At 35.5% G+C, this 16172-nt stretch overlaps 1 protein-coding gene across 3 annotated transcripts in view; it reads right to left on the reverse strand.

Moving 5' to 3' along the window:
- LOC136034606 (integrator complex subunit 14-like) overlaps nucleotides 1-16172 on the reverse strand; it is a 372471-nt gene that overhangs the window by 37479 nt on the left and 318820 nt on the right. For 2 of the 3 annotated variants that reach the window (XM_065715886.1, XM_065715884.1), the window contains one exon: nucleotides 9348-10049. The exons of the other annotated variant lie outside the window; for it this stretch is intronic. In XM_065715886.1, coding sequence (XP_065571958.1) covers nucleotides 10039-10049 — 11 coding nt within the window. In that variant the 3' untranslated portion in view covers nucleotides 9348-10038. Of the gene's footprint in view, nucleotides 1-9347; nucleotides 10050-16172 lie in introns of those variants that run through there. 3 annotated transcript variants of the gene reach the window in all.

Raw genomic sequence — 16172 nt, forward strand, 5'->3', positions numbered from 1 at the left:
GCAATGCATTATTATTCCTATAGACTAATGATTCGGCAGGATGAAGAAAATTATATTTTAAAATGCCGTGAATTGTTTCACCAATTCGTCGTGGATATGTATGCTAAAATTGAATCAGAACGTTTGCTATATATCCGCCTGAATCAGACCAAGCTCCGCTCTGAACAATACATTCATTTGCGAGATGCAGTTATAAATGACGGTAATACCACAAACGTTGGAAGATTAACAATTTTACCTTCGTCATATGCTGGCAGTCCCCGTCATATGCATGAATATGCTCAAGATGCTATTGCGTATGTTCGTCTCTATGGTCGTCCAGATTTATTTATTACATTTACATGTAATCAATCTTGGGACGAGATACTGCAGCTTTTACTTCAAGGACAATCGGCGGTTCATAGGCATGACATTACGGCCCGTGTCTTCCGGCAAAAGTTGAAATCACTGATAAACTACACAGTAAAACTTGAAGTGTTTGGGTCAGTGCAATGCTGGATGTACTCAGTGGAATGGCAAAAACGAGGTTTGCCACACGCACATATACTAATCTGGCTACATAAAAAAATTACTTCGAACGAAATTGATGATGTGATTTCCGCTGAAATACCTGATAAAAATGTCGATAAGGGGTTACATGATATTATTGTAAAAAATATGATACATGGACCTTGCGGTGCACTGAACGAAAATTCACCATGCATGGCCAAAGGAAGGTGCACAAAGCAATATCCTCGACTTTTAGTACCCAAAACAATTACTGGCAATGATGGTTACCCACAATATAGAAGAAGATCTACTGAAGATGGCGGTAAAACAGCAATAATAAAGAAGCGTAACGGTACCACCATCGAAGTAGATAACCAGTGGGTTGTTCCATATTCCCCATTATTATCAAAAACATTTAATGCACACATAAACGTTGAATACTGTAACTCCGTAAAGGCAATCAAATACATATGTAAATACGTCAACAAAGGCAGTGACATGGCAGTTTTTGGCTTGCAGCCCGAAATCAAAGATTTCGATGAAATCTTACAATATCAGGCTGGAAGATACATAAGCAGTAATGAAGCTGTTTGGCGAATTCTTTCATTTCCGATACATGAACGTAGTCCAGCTGTTGTTCACTTAGCGGTACATTTACAGAATGGTCAACGTGTTTATTTCACGGAAACCAACGTGCAACAAAGAGTCCTGAATCCACCGGATACAACATTAACAGCTTTTTTTTCTCTTTGCAAAAATGATTCTTTTGCAAAAAAACTGCTGTATACTGAAGTGCCTTCGTATTACACGTGGAATACTAAAAATAAAGTATTTGAACGTCGAAAACAGGGTAAGTCAGTCGACGGCCAACCTACCATCTTCAAAGATACCACGATAGGAAGACTCTACACCGTTCACCCCAATCAACATGAATGCTTCTTTCTACGCCTGCTTTTGGTGAATGTACCCGGTCCGACATCCTTTGAGTATTTGAGGACTGTAAATGGTACTATACATGACACTTACCGTAGTGCATGCCAAGCTCTGAATTTATTGGAGAATGACCAACACTGGGATAACTGCATCAATGACGCGTGCGAAACGTCAACCCCAAGTCAAATTCGTGCATTGTTTGGCATCATTTTAACAACTTGCTCTCCATCAGCTCCTACAGAGTTATGGGAAAAATATAAGTAAAAAATTTCCGAAGATATACTCCATCGAAAACAGTTAGAGACGTCAGATATGACTTTTGATTTACATCAGAAATTTATAACTACACTTTAGTTGTTATAGAAGATTTGTGCGTAAGTATGGCAAACAAACCTCTTCAGAATTTGGGAATGCCTTCACCTAACCGTATTGCTGCTGTTTCGACATGTGTAGAATTGGATCGTGAACAAAGTTACAGTACGAGTGATCTATTGTCGTATGTACAAAATAACATTTCCAAGTTAACGTCGGAACAAAAAGACATTTATGATACGATAATGCATTGTGTCGATAACAACGTTGGAGAAATTTTCTTTTTGGATGCGCCAGGAGGTACTGGTAAAACGTTTGTGATAAAACTGATTCTGGCATCAATTCGATCAAAAAATGATATAGCGTTGGCAATTGCGTCGTCCGGAATAGCCGCAACATTGCTGCCTGGTGGAAGAACTGCTCATTCCGCTTTGAAATTGCCTCTGAACTTGCATTCTACAGAAACTCCCACGTGCAATATTTCCAAATCATCTGGGATGGGTAAAGTATTGCAGCAATGCAAACTTATTATTTGGGATGAGTGCACAATGGCACACAAAAAATCGCTCGAGGCTCTGGATCAATGCTTGAAAGATTTGCGAGGGAAGTCGAAACCCTTTGGCAGCACCTTAATATTGCTTGCGGGAGATTTCAGGCAAACATTACCTATAATACCTAGATCAACTCCTGCAGACGAAATGAATGCTTGCCTGAAAAATTCTAATTTATGGGCACACGTAAAAACATTAAAATTAACTACAAATATGCGTGTCCGATTGCAAAACGATGACTCTGGTCAAACATTTTCAGATCAATTGCTGGCAATGGGAAACGGAAAGCTCCCAGTAGACTCAATTTCAGGACGTATACAACTACCTGCTGATTTCTGTAATTTAGTGACGTCCAAAAATGAATTGATTGAAAAAGTATTTCCGAATATTCTAAAAAATTATAAAAATGATAAATGGCTAAGTGAAAGAGCGATTCTCGCACCCAAAAATATAGACGTCCACGAAATCAACAATATTGTTTTGACCAAGATTCGAGACCAGGCAGTCCTTTACAAGTCAGTCGACACAGTTTTGGAACCAAATGAAGCGGTTAATTATCCATCTGAATTTTTAAATTCCATAGATCTTTCAGGGTTTCCACCACACGTGCTACAACTAAAAATAGGCGTACCAATAATACTTTTAAGAAATATAAACCCACCAAAGCTTTGCAATGGCACTCGACTTGCCGTAAAAAAAACAATGGAAAACCTAATAGAGGCCACAATCTTGACAGGGCCTTTTGAGGGTGAGGCTGTTCTTATTCCTCGCATTCCCATGATTCCAACGGATCTGCCTTTTCAATTTAAAAGATTGCAATTCCCAATTCGATTAGCATTTGCAATCACCATTAACAAAGCTCAAGGTCAATCACTAGAAAAATGTGGTATAGATCTTAATACTGATTGTTTTTCCCATGGACAATTGTACGTTGCATGTTCGAGGGTCGGTAAACCTGACAATCTATTTATATGCAGCGACAATCGGACAGCGAAGAATGTTGTATATTCGCAAGTTTTACGCAGTTAATTTGTATTTTGGAACCAAATGAAGCGGTTAATTATCCATCTGAATTTTTAAATTCCATAGATCCTTCAGGGTTTCCACCACACGTGCTACAACTAAAAATAGGCGTACCAATAATACTTTTAAGAAATATCAACCCACCAAAGCTTTGCAATGGCACGCGACTTGCCGTAAAAAAAAACGATGGAAAACCTAATAGAGGCCACAATCTTGACAGGGCCTTATGAGGGTGAGGCTGTTCTTATTCCTCGCATTCCCATGATTCCAACGGACCTGCTTTTTCAATTTAAAAGATTGCAATTCCCAATTCGATTAGCATTTGCAACCACCATCAACAAAGCTCAAGGGCAATCACTAGAAAAATGCGGTATAGATCTTAATACAGGTTGCTTTACCAATGTACAATTGTATGTTGCATCTTTGAGGGTCGGTAAACCTGACAATCTATTTATACGCACAGACAATGGGACAGCAAAAACTGTTGTATATTCACAAGTTTTACGTAGTTAATTTGTATTGTATCTATCTATCTATCTATCTATATAAAAACGAGTTGTGTGTATGCATGTTTGTTTGTTTGTAAAAAGAGCGTTTGCATATGACGTCATTATTAGTACATACGGCTTTGTATATGGACAGACAATGGGAAATCCAAGAATGTTGTATATTCGCAATTTTTACGTAGTTTGAAACACATATATAAATCTATCTATATTCACAGGTGGGACACAGGGACACAACTACAATGGCGCGTAACTAATATGGCGCGTAACGACTTACGCGCGCGGGGGGGCTTGGGGGGGGGCGAAGCGCCCCACCAACTAGGTGTTGGGGTGGCGCGAAGCGCCACCCCAACAGCTAGTATATATATATATATATATATATATATATATATATATATATATATATATATATATATATAGATTGACCACTAGGGTCTATTGAATACTGTTGCTGGGACCCATAATCATTCACGGTAGATCTACATTTTTCTTTGTTTTTGCTTAGATTAGACAATTAAAAGAGGACTGAGTTGCAAGAAGGTTGAGTTTCACGAGGATTCAGTTGAATGTGGTTGAGTTGCACGAAGGCTCAGTTAAAAAGGGGTTGAGTAACATGGGGAGCCCCAGTGGGGCGCCCACCGGGAAACTCGTTAAATAATTGTAGTCGAGTAATTGGATAGGCTACGCTGCGATTCCAGTCGAGCTTGATGGACGGGAACTTGAGTTTGTGACGGGCTCATCTACTTTGTTGTACTGCCTACTCGCAGCAAGTGCCATATGAGCTTGTAGTTCTTGCTCTGGTCCGTTCAAAAAGATCATTCGACGAATGAACCACCATCATAATAAAGTCCAAATAAAATTCCGCCAATGTGCAGAGCCTCTTCAGCTGTGAAAAAAAAAACCCTTGTACGCACTGAATAGATCAAAATACAGGAAAAAACAGGTCAGCATGTTTATAAGGTAATTCAATCGATTGTGAAACGCCAAAGAAGAATGCTCGTACTCTGTGCTGAAAAGGATTGCACTAATTTGACGGGTCATCTCTGCTTTGTACAAAAATAAGCTATTAAACTATATTTATATATTAAAATATATTCCTGAATTTAACTATATAGTTTTACCTTGTTAGTAGTAGCAGGATAAATGTCTTTTGAAAGCTTCAACTTAATTGATTAAACTTCAAGTTAAAGGTTAATACCGACAACCGTTCCTGATACATTGCTGATACGTCCACTTAACAGCCTGTGTAGGCATAGTATGTTTTGATCTAGTTCAATACACTTTTCAATACCGCCCAAAATTTTCGCCTTAATACCCTTTACTTTAGTTGGAGTTACACCGGTAGTTATAGTAATAGCAGTAGAAAAATAATAGTAACCTTACCTTTAGTAGTAATAGTAGAATTAGTAATCACAGTATAGTAGTAGTATGAGTAGAAGTAGTAGTATTGGGATTCAATTACTGTATTTTGTTTAGTTCAACATCCCTCACAACAAGCACTGTAAGTTTCAACTTCACACACAAAACTGTTCCTGAGATATTGCTGATATGCCCTTTTGACAACCTGCATACAGACAGTGTATTTTGATACGGTTCACCTTCAACTCTAAAAAAATCTCTGGAAATTCCACCTTTATACCTTTAGGCAGAGTTGTAATATTAGTCACAGTAGTAGTGTTAGTATTAGCAGTAATATTAATAGCACTAGTAGGAGTAGAACTATTAAAATATTGCCTTTTGGTCAGTCGAACATCCCTTTCATCAGGTCCTGGAATTGTCAACTTAAACAATTAGCCATTGCTGTGAAATTTTTGATATGTCATTTTGATAACTGTACATTCATATACTTCTTGAAATTTTGATCTTAAGGTTCTTAGCCTTAAAAGTTGCTTCAATAGAAGCAGTAATTGGAGTAACAGTAATAATAGCTGTAGAACTAGTAAACGGAGCAGTAGTAGTAGTACTGGTAAAAACGTGCTCATATTGCCTTTTAGTCAATTGGCCCTTTAAGGATTCTCTGAAAGTTCTAACTCAATAACCAAATATATTCTTCAGATACACTCTTTTGACGATTTGAATAAGCTCATTGTCTTTTAATTTAGTTCAAATTTACCCTCAATATTCTCTAAAATTTTCACCTCCATAGACTTAGCCTTAATAGTACTAGCATCACAGTAGGTTGTGGTAGTAGTAGGAAAAGTAGTAACAACATTAGCGTTATATTAGTAGTAGTAGGAGTAGTATTAATAACAGTAGTAGCGTGTACACGTTGCCTTTTAGGTCAGTTGAATATCCCCTTGATGATGCCCCGGAAGTTTAACCTTGATATGGTAAGCCGTTCCAAAAATATTGCTAATGGGCCCTTTTGAAATCGTTTTCATCTTATTACTCTAAGTCTTACAAGTGTTGCAATTGAAGTAGCAGTTGGAGCAGTTTAGTAGTAGTAGTATTAATAAAAGTAGAAGTGGTAATGATGTTAGTAGTGGCATGCACAGCTTACCTTTTTGTCAATTCGTCTTCACCTATAAGTATTCTCTGAAAGTTCCAACTTAATACCCAAATCAATTTTTGAGATACAATCATCTTCATACGAGCAGCCTTAATTGTACTAGAATCATACCAGTAGTGGTAGTCGTAGGAACAGTAGTAGAAGCAGTAGGCGCAGGTACATGTTGCCTGTCGGCCAGTCAAAAATCTCACTCATAATAACCCGGAAGTTTCCTCTTGATACTGTAAGCCGTTCCGAAAATATTGCTGATAAGCCCATATCAGCAATCTGTATTCACATAGTATGTTTTGATTTTGTTCAACTTTCTTCTAAACGTTACCTCAGATATTTATTGCAATATCCTTAGCCTTTGTAGTACTCGCTACTGAAGCAGTAGTTTTGGCAGTAGTAGTAGCATTAGTGGTGGTAGTAGTAGTAGTTGGCAAATATTGCCTTTTGGTTAATTGATTATCTCCCTTATCGTTTCCGGAAAATTCTAAATTAATATGCACAGTCATTTCTGAGTCCCACCCTTTTGACAGTTTTATGCACATAACGTGTTTTGATTTAGTTCAACACTCCCCTCAATATTCTCTTAAAGGCTCACCTGAGTGCCCTTTGTCTTTTTGGAAAGTAAAGGTGAAACATGCATATTTTTCTCAATAGCATTTATTACAATTAAACAATGAACGAATTGCCTAGCTTACAGCCCCAGCCCTGAAGGCTGTTGGGGGTTTGACACCCCCAAAGGCATAATTACTTGATCTTTCAACAATACTAAAGAAAATGGATGTACCAACATTTTGATTAGACATCTGTTGTGGAAAATGATTGGTATGGGAGCTGGTTCCTCTTATTTCAAAATCGATTCTTAAAAAGGGCACTATAACTTCCAATTTCCAATCAAATAAACCCTATTCAAAGTTTATACGACCATCTATTAATATAGAACTACCCGTTCCATAAAAATACTTATATAGAATTTATCTATTTATATAGAACTACCCGTTCCATAAAAATACTTATATGCGTTCAAGGCATAACTTACAACCCTTGACCCCCGGTTCTGAGTTTTTTTTTTTTTTTTTTTTTTTTAGTTTTTTTTTTTTTTTTTTTTTTAGTTTTTTTAAACCCAAAGGCCTTGTTATATGATCCTTAGACTGTTTTGGATAAAATGGCTATCCCAAAATTTCAATCAGATGCATTTGGGAAAAAGAGGACGCGTAAAGGGGGGGGCTAGTTACCTTCTGATCACTTTGACTCTTAAAAAGGAAACTAGTACTTATGCTTTCTAATTGAATGAGCCACCTCCGAAGTATATACTGTCACCCCTTCCATAAAAACGTTAAAATGTTAACAATTGGCAACTAATATAACTTATAGCCCTTGTCCTGAGGGTAATGGGGAGGGGGATGTCATCCTCAAAGACATAATTACTGGACCTTTCAAGTATGCTGAATAAAATGGCTATCACAAAATTTGTATTCTACATATTCGGGGAATGATGGGCGTGAAGGGGGCTGGTTGCCCTCCTAACAATTTTGACTGTTAAAAAGGACACTAGAACTTTCAATTTTTCAAAGTTTTGATAGGAAGCACCCTGGTCAGAAAAAAAAATACGTTGTGCCCTCATCGCTGTTTACTTAGACAGTGCTATTGCGGTGCCTATGATTTCCTACATTTAGATTGTTTTTAAAGCTTTCATAGGGTTATCACTTGTCGGATTATCAAATACACTGAAGCAAATGATCGAAGTTTAGTTAAGTGTGATGGGACGTGCTTGTACCTGCAATGGGCCAACCATGTCCCAACTTTTCCAAAAGATAAGCAGTTATACGTTTACTATTTACTGTGCAAAATCGTAATTTTTTATTCGCTAATTTACTAAGCTTGTTCTGGCTGCTTAGTATACTTTAAATGAAAATTGTGTTTAACTAAACTAAAACACATTATATGGACTCGGGCTGTTAAAAAGGTCTATAAGCAATACCATATCTCAGGATTGGCTTAGAGCAGTTGTTCCCAAAGTTGTCTGGGCTATGACCCAATGGGGTAATGTTGTCAAATCCTGCGGGGGGGGGGGGGCAAAGTTGGAGCCAATTTTTCCAAATCAAGTGAAAAATCAAAACATATATTACCATAAAGGCAAAGATATACTAAAGAAAACTGACCTGTTTTCTGACCTCTGGATACTTCAATTATGCAGACTTATCTTAGTTTTGAAAAGATCTTTTGCGGAAACTAAATCTCAGCTGGGTGGGGGGCAAACTGAGGTGTGGTGACAAACTTGCGTCTAGAAGGGGCAGTTGCCCTATAACAAATTAAGCCCCTGATGTGACCCAAGAGTGTATTAATATGTGTAAAGCTTGGATTCCCTAGGGCGCTTAATAGAACGTATTATTTTATTTGAAATGAAAAACAATTTACCAGTGTTACGAATGTAAATGAAGAATTGTTGAAATAAGAAACACGACTTAAATAATTTTTCCTCACATACATAGCAACACCTGCAGGTTTCTTTTTTTTACAAATTTATTTCAAAATTTATTGCAAAATTTCAGATTTATTGCAAAAATACGAAGTTCCACATATTTGTAGATAGGAGCTTGAAACTTCTACAGTGGAGTTTTCTGATACGCTGAATGCGATGGTGTGATTTGGGCACCTCTTTCCATCTGCCTCACTCCACCCAATTCATTTAACTTGGGTTTTTGCAATCTAAATACCATCAGTTGATTACTAGTTAAACTCAAAGGCTTTTGATTATTTTTCTAATTCATATTAAGAGCTAAAAATATAATGGATATAGTATAGAAGAAAAACATGGGAAAACGTAAAGTTACCTCAAGTAGGTAAGTGTTAGTTTAAACTAGTTTCCCACTCAAAATGTGAAAACATATGCCTCTCCCCACCCCCAATCATAGAATATAAATATTGGGTACAATCCTGCATAAATATTGGTTTATTTTTGCTTATAATTTTAGGGTCCTTTCCCTCTAAGGCAACAAGAAACAAGACAAACCTAAACTTTCGACAAGAATCTCATCTAAACTAATATCAATGTTGAAAAGAAACAAAAAATGATAAATATGATAAAAATGATAATGATAAATCGTGGGCTATCACCACAAAATCAAAGCAAATAGATAAAACGTAAAATTCATTTGGCATAATACTTGGAAACAGATTTAGTTCTTTACACGCCAAAAGAGATTCTCCCAGGAAATTCGTGCCGCTGCCAACCGCTTCGTTCACTCCCTTCGCTCTCATAAATTAAGTTCTTGTTTCACTTAAGCCTGTGCTTCTGAAAAACCTATTTGATTATGGAGTCCATTTGCTTTAAAGGTTACTATTGAGTAAAAACTCAAATAATAACATTTAGATTTGTTAATATTTTTGTCTCACATTTTTAGGCAAAATTTTTGGCATTTTCACGCTTTTATACGAGCCACAGATTTATACAACCTTGATTTTTCCAATGCTCATCTGTCAAAATTATAATGTATAAAAAAAAGTTAATTTATTATTAATATGCGTAGCAGAAAGCATAGATTCAATACTAGTGTGTCGTGGATCTTTCCCAGAAGGAAGTTTGAGTTGCTGAACAGCATGACCTAGTTGCAAGCTGGCCTCAGGATGAGCCGATCCCCTTAAGATCTGTCCTTCTCGTTCCAGAAGAGAAGCAAGACTATCGAGTAAATTATTAGATCCCAAGGTTTAGGCTGCCTTTCTCAATTTATTCTGCTCCTGCAAGAGGAAAATAGTTAATCGGCTAACATTACTGCATCAAGCTAGAGAATCGTTCTCATGGTTCCTAACACTACATACCGTATAGTAATGGCAAGTATAGAAAGACAAAAAAAAAAACAACTAAAATCAAGTTGATTTTCTGACTTAATTTGGTTTTATTTTTTGAATTTTTAACCCCCATAGATATTAGACTAAATACAGTTAATAAATATAGTTAAAGGCCAAGAACAAATATCAGCAAGGGAAATCAATATCACATTCGTTACAGTCTCTAATTATATATTCAATTTAGTTTTATAAAATTCATTTCGTCGAAACCAAGTCATTAATACACTGACACAATTCTTAGGTACATCCAATTGCAAGTTTTCACAAGCAGCCTTAGGTTTTACTCTGAAATATTAGATGGCGCTGATGATCTTTCCCAGAGACTGACATAATCTTACAGTCTTATTTATGTTCGATGCTATTTGATAGGGATTGAATAAAAAAAACAAGTTTTTTTAACTGAAAGTAAGGAGCAACATTAAAACTTAAAACAAACAGAAATTACTTCGTATATGAAAAGGCTGCTTCCTCATCAACGCCCCGCTCTTTATGTTAAAGTTTGACTCTTTCTCTCAACTCTACTTTTTAAAACAGTAAAAAACTGCTTCCTCATCAACTTCCCACTCTTTACGCTATACTCTTTAAAACAGTAAAAAACTTTAGCGTAAAGAGCGGAACGTTGATGAGGAAGCAGCCCCTTTCATATACGAAGTAAATTTTGTTCGTTTTAAGTTTTAATGTTGCTCCTTACTTTCAGTTAAAAAAAACTTGTTTTTTTATTTAATTTCTGAACGTTGTTGAATCAATTCATATTTTGATTTTGACTCTCCGCAGAGGAATAATTAAAGCGAAATTTGCATATATTTTTTTTTGGCTAAATGGTTTTCTCATAGTTTTGATCGAATGATTTTGAGAAAAAAGGAGTGGGGGAGGAAGCCTAGTTGCCCTCCGATTTTTCGGTTACTTAAAAAGGCAACTAGAACTTTTAATCTTTAACGAATGATTTTATTAGTAAAAGATATGCGTAACTTATATACATATTTGAGGGGGTTCACCCCCTCGTTAGTGCCTCGCTATTTACACTAAAGCTCAAATTTTGTTCCAATTCATTAAGAGTGACCCCTGAATTACAAAAATCGTAGAATAAATAGTTGAAATTGCTAAAAATACTTTAGCGTAAAGAGCGAAGTCTTAGGAGGAGGTGAGCCCCTTATATACGTAATAATTTCTGTTCGTTTTAAGTTTTAATGCTGCTCCTTACTTCCATTTGAAAGAACTTTTCATATTAATTTTTTCATTGTTTTTTTTTCTAAATAATGCTAGAAAATCCTGCGCCCCTTTCATGGAAATTTTCTTCCCCCATGACAAATTCCTCGATGGAAAGTTCCCCCAACATATCCCCCTCTTCTCAACCTCTCCCCCCAACCAAAAAATCCCCCTGAAAATGTCTGTACACTTTCCAATAACCATTACTATATGTATTCAATGGTCAAAGTTTGTAACTTGTAGCCCCTCCCACAGGGACTCTGGGGGTGTAGGTGGTCCCCAAAGACATTGTTATAAGGTTTTTCGAATAAAACGCTGAATAAAATGGCTATCTCAGAATTTTGACCCGTTGACTTTGGGAAAATAATTAGCGTGGGTGCCTAGGTGCCCTCCAATTTTTTTGGTCACTTAAAAAGGGCACTAGAACTTTTCATTTCTGTTAGAATGAGCCCTCCCGCAACATTCTGGGACTACTGGGTCAATACGATCACCCCTGGCGAAAAAAAAATCAACAACAAAAAAACAAAAGCATCCGTGATCTGCCTTCTGGCAAAAAATACAAAATTCCGCATTTTTGTAGATAACAGCTTGAAACTTCTGTAATAGGGTTCTCTGATACGCTGAATCTGATAGTGTGGTTCTTCGTTAAGATTCTATGACTTTTAGTGGTGTTTCTCCCTATTTTAGAAAATAAGACAAATTTTCTCTGGCTCGTAACTTTTGATGAGTTAGACTAAACTTGATAAAACTTATATATTTAAAATCAGCACTAAAATGCAATTCTTTTGATGTAGCTATTGGTATCAAAATTCTATTTTTTAGAGTTTCGGTTACTATCGAGCCGGGTTGCTCCTTACTACAGTTCGTTACCACGAACTGTTTGATATTCATGTTTCACTGATAACCCAGCTTTGCTTTTTTCAGTAGAAATTACGAAACCTACCAGTGAATATCTTCTTTTTTTCCATCAATACCTAGCAAAAAAGATAATATTAGCTCATAGTCATAGCGTAATTTTTTTACTTTTGCTGTATGTCGCATCAACTTGGTTTCTAACAGATAACACATCCCGGATTAACACTTGAGATTTTAACTGCTAAATCACAACGACTTCAATATTCTTTCCGGACTGAATTCTTTTCATATTAAATATAAAAAAATCTCAACAAAAAAAGTAAGGAGCTACATCAAAACTCAACCGTATATGAAGGGGTTGCCCCCCTACTCAATACCTTGCTCTTCACGCTGAAGTTTTTTAGCACTTTTAGAAAAGCTTTTTATTCTAAGTAAACGGCCCTAGTGTTTCAGGAGTTGTTCTTAAGAAACTGTGAAAAACAGCTAAACTTAAGCATAAAAAAAAGGTATTAATAAGGGGGGCAACCCCTTCATATACGGACTAATTCCTGTTCTTTTTGAGATTTAATATTGCTCCATACTTTTAATTGAAAAAACTTTTTTTTTAAATTTAATTTCTGATTGTTTCAAATAACACCAGTACATAAGGCTTCATGAAAAATTCCCTACCCCCACGGAAAACATCTCCATAGAAAGTTCCTCCAAGGTAAAATACCCCCCTCCCTGTAAAGATCCCTCCGGACAATTCTATCCTCGATGAAAAATATTTTTGACGTAAACAATGGGTATATTTTATGCCTTACAACCCTTTCCCCGGAGCCTATGGGGGAGTCATATTATCCCCATTGGTTTGATACGATCACCCCTGGGAAAATTATACAAAAAAAAAAAAAAAAAAAAACAAACACACATCCGTGATCTTTCTTCTAGCAAAAAATGCAAAATTTCACACTTTTTTATATAGTAGCTTGAAACCTCTTCAGTAAGGTTTGCTAATATGCTGAAACTGATGATGTGAAGTTTATTAAGGTCAGTTGATGTTTTGGGGTTTTTCTCCCGTTTCTCAAAAATTGAGCAAATTTTCTCAGACTCGTAAATGTTGACGGGTAACATTAAATTTGATAAATTTTGTATGTTTTGAATCAGCATGAAAATTCGATTCTTTTGATGTATCTATTGTTCTCAAGGCTCGGTTTCTTAAAGTTTTGGTTACTATTGACCTACGTCACTCCTTACTTATAGTTCATTACCACAAACTGTTTGATTAACAAATTTAAAAATTAAAATGACATAGAGCTTAAAACAAACAAAAGAGAATCATTCTACCTCAACTTTTTAAGGTATTTTTAACCTTTAAATCATAAAATTCAAGAGGTAATGCTTTTTTTAACGACCCCATCCAGTTTTTTTTCGGAGGGGGAATAGGGTTACCAAAATATTTTTTGGAAGGATGAAGTGTACCAAAAAAATGAAGAGGATGGATTTTACCTAGCGTAAACTTTGTCTAACCATCTCAAATGAGTTTTCTTTTTTTTATTATTATATACATTTTGAAGACCATTTAAAGTCACTGAAATCCTTTTTTTTTAGTAGGAGTATTTTTTACCTGTATCTTACGATCAATTTATAAGTCAAAAGAATATTTCGAGGAAGGGGGCCACATTGGTAATCTTATCCACCTGAATACGGCCCTGTTTTCGTCTAGGTTAATGATTATTACACAGAAAATTATTCAATTCACAAAATACAAGCTGAACTTTAACGTAAAAAGCAGGGAGGGTAGGGGGCCGAAAATTAGGGTATGGCTGATTCAATCACAAATTCTAGATTTTAGCACCTTTTTCTACCGAAACCAACTGCACTCCGATCAACCATCTTTTCCAGAACTTTTGTACTCTCCGGCACCCCAACAACCTATGTTAATAAACATAGACATGCTGCACCTCCTTTGAATAGTGATTGTTTATGGGTCAACGGTAAAATCTTAAATGATTCGATGAGTGTCCTCAATAAAAAAAAACTATAGAAGTACATATATCACGCGTGATGTTTGATTTCCATCAAAATTGCTATTTAAGGATTTTTTGATCAGAGCTATAGGGTTAAATTACAATTTTGACCAGAGACATGTCTGCAGCTCCTTGATTCCGAACCCCTTGTTATGCAAATAGCTAGTTTTAAACAAAACCTTCATTAATAAATTAGCTTCTTGTAGAACAGGAGACATGTTACGCATTATTGAAACCAAAGTCATACAACAACGTTTAAATTGTTTCTCTTGTGGTGCAAGTTGGGCCTTTTGTCCCGTGTGCCATCCCGCGACCTCTACCTTCAGAACCATAGACATATTTTACATCTTTGGACAAACGGTCGTTCCAAGACAATTTAGAGACTGTGTTAAACGATTATATGCTAATCATTAAAAGCGTGGTATGACAGCCCTAAATCGAAACGCTAAGTATATATTGCATACATATATATATATATATATATATATATATATATATATATATATATATATATATATATATCAAAGTATATATCAAGTATATATATCAAAATGCATTATATTTCCCCTAGAGTAGATATTTAAGGGTTTCTTAATGAACCTATATCTGAGAAGCCTACTTTTTACACAAATAATGTTTGATTTCCAATAAGAGGTTGTTGGTTGTAAATTTGAGGCTAAGATTAAAATAAAGAAGTTTAAGATATGACTTTCCTATTTCAAATGGCTTTCAAAGCTTTTAATATCTGTCAATGTTTTCGTCCTCTTTTACCCATTCCATAGAGCTTGTTTTACTACTGTTAATACTGTTGCCATTATCGCTGTTAATATTACAACAGTATGTCAACTAAAAAGGCTACAGAACAAGCTAAAAGGCAAACACCGTTTTTCCACGAATAACTTAAGAGGGCCAATTATTCACACCAAAATTAAAACAACCAGAAACGACAACACAGAAGAAATGAAACCAACCCGAAGGGAAATTACATTGAACAAAGAATTCAACCTTAAAACGAACAAAAGTCACCAAAAACAGTTATGACATACCTCCCCCCCCCTCCTACAAAAGAAAAGAATATCGCTTGCACATTATTGATGACTTAATTGATTGATTAGAATGAAAGTTTTGCTTGACTAGTTGGTTTTGTGCATCAAAATTTGTCGTCTAAGGAGAAAAACAGTGAAAAACAAGGGTTTTTTAAAATAGTAAGACTGTGCTAATTGTCAGAAATCATTTTCATGTCTATTTTATTTTCTTTTAAATTTCATTAGTATTCTGTCCTCTTTTTCAATTTTGCTTTATTTTTCAATTTCGCACAAAGTATACTTTAGCCTTCATGGGGCTTCGAAGGCCTAACTCATGCTCGTAGTAACAGGTTTCTCTAAAAGATTATATCAATATGCAAATCAGGACTAAGTAGATTGCTTCAAATATTACCAGTCCAAGTTTCTATAAGTCTTTTTTTCCTCTTTTTTGAAAGCTAAGGAATTAAGACCCATTTTAAAAAGAATGGAAATTAAAAGACAAACTCTTTGATGTAAATGAAAGCCGTGTTAAAAATCATAAAACTACATTGATTGTCACAATACAATTCACATCCACAGATATTTTCGAGTAGTTTGAAAAGTTTCAGATTTTCTTTTCATAATGAACAGAAAAATTGTTTAGAAAGTACATCGATTTCTAATAAAGAGTAAATAGTAGGCAAAATCCTTGGGCCAAACCTTAAAAACCCATTGTAAAAATTATCTTACATAGAAACTTGCGCTAATCCTTTTTTTTTATTAAATCATTAGTCAATTATTTCAAACTTCTTAATGACCTGTTTTTCCACCGATTATAAAATGATATAACATTGCAGCCAGACATATGCCGTTTCTTTTCATAACTATGGAATTAACGAATTGGAAAATACTAATTCACAACATTCAAGTAGCTAAAA

This window comes from Artemia franciscana, chromosome 13 (genome assembly GCF_032884065.1).
Source record: "Artemia franciscana chromosome 13, ASM3288406v1, whole genome shotgun sequence".
NCBI classification, from domain to species: domain Eukaryota; kingdom Metazoa; phylum Arthropoda; class Branchiopoda; order Anostraca; family Artemiidae; genus Artemia; species Artemia franciscana.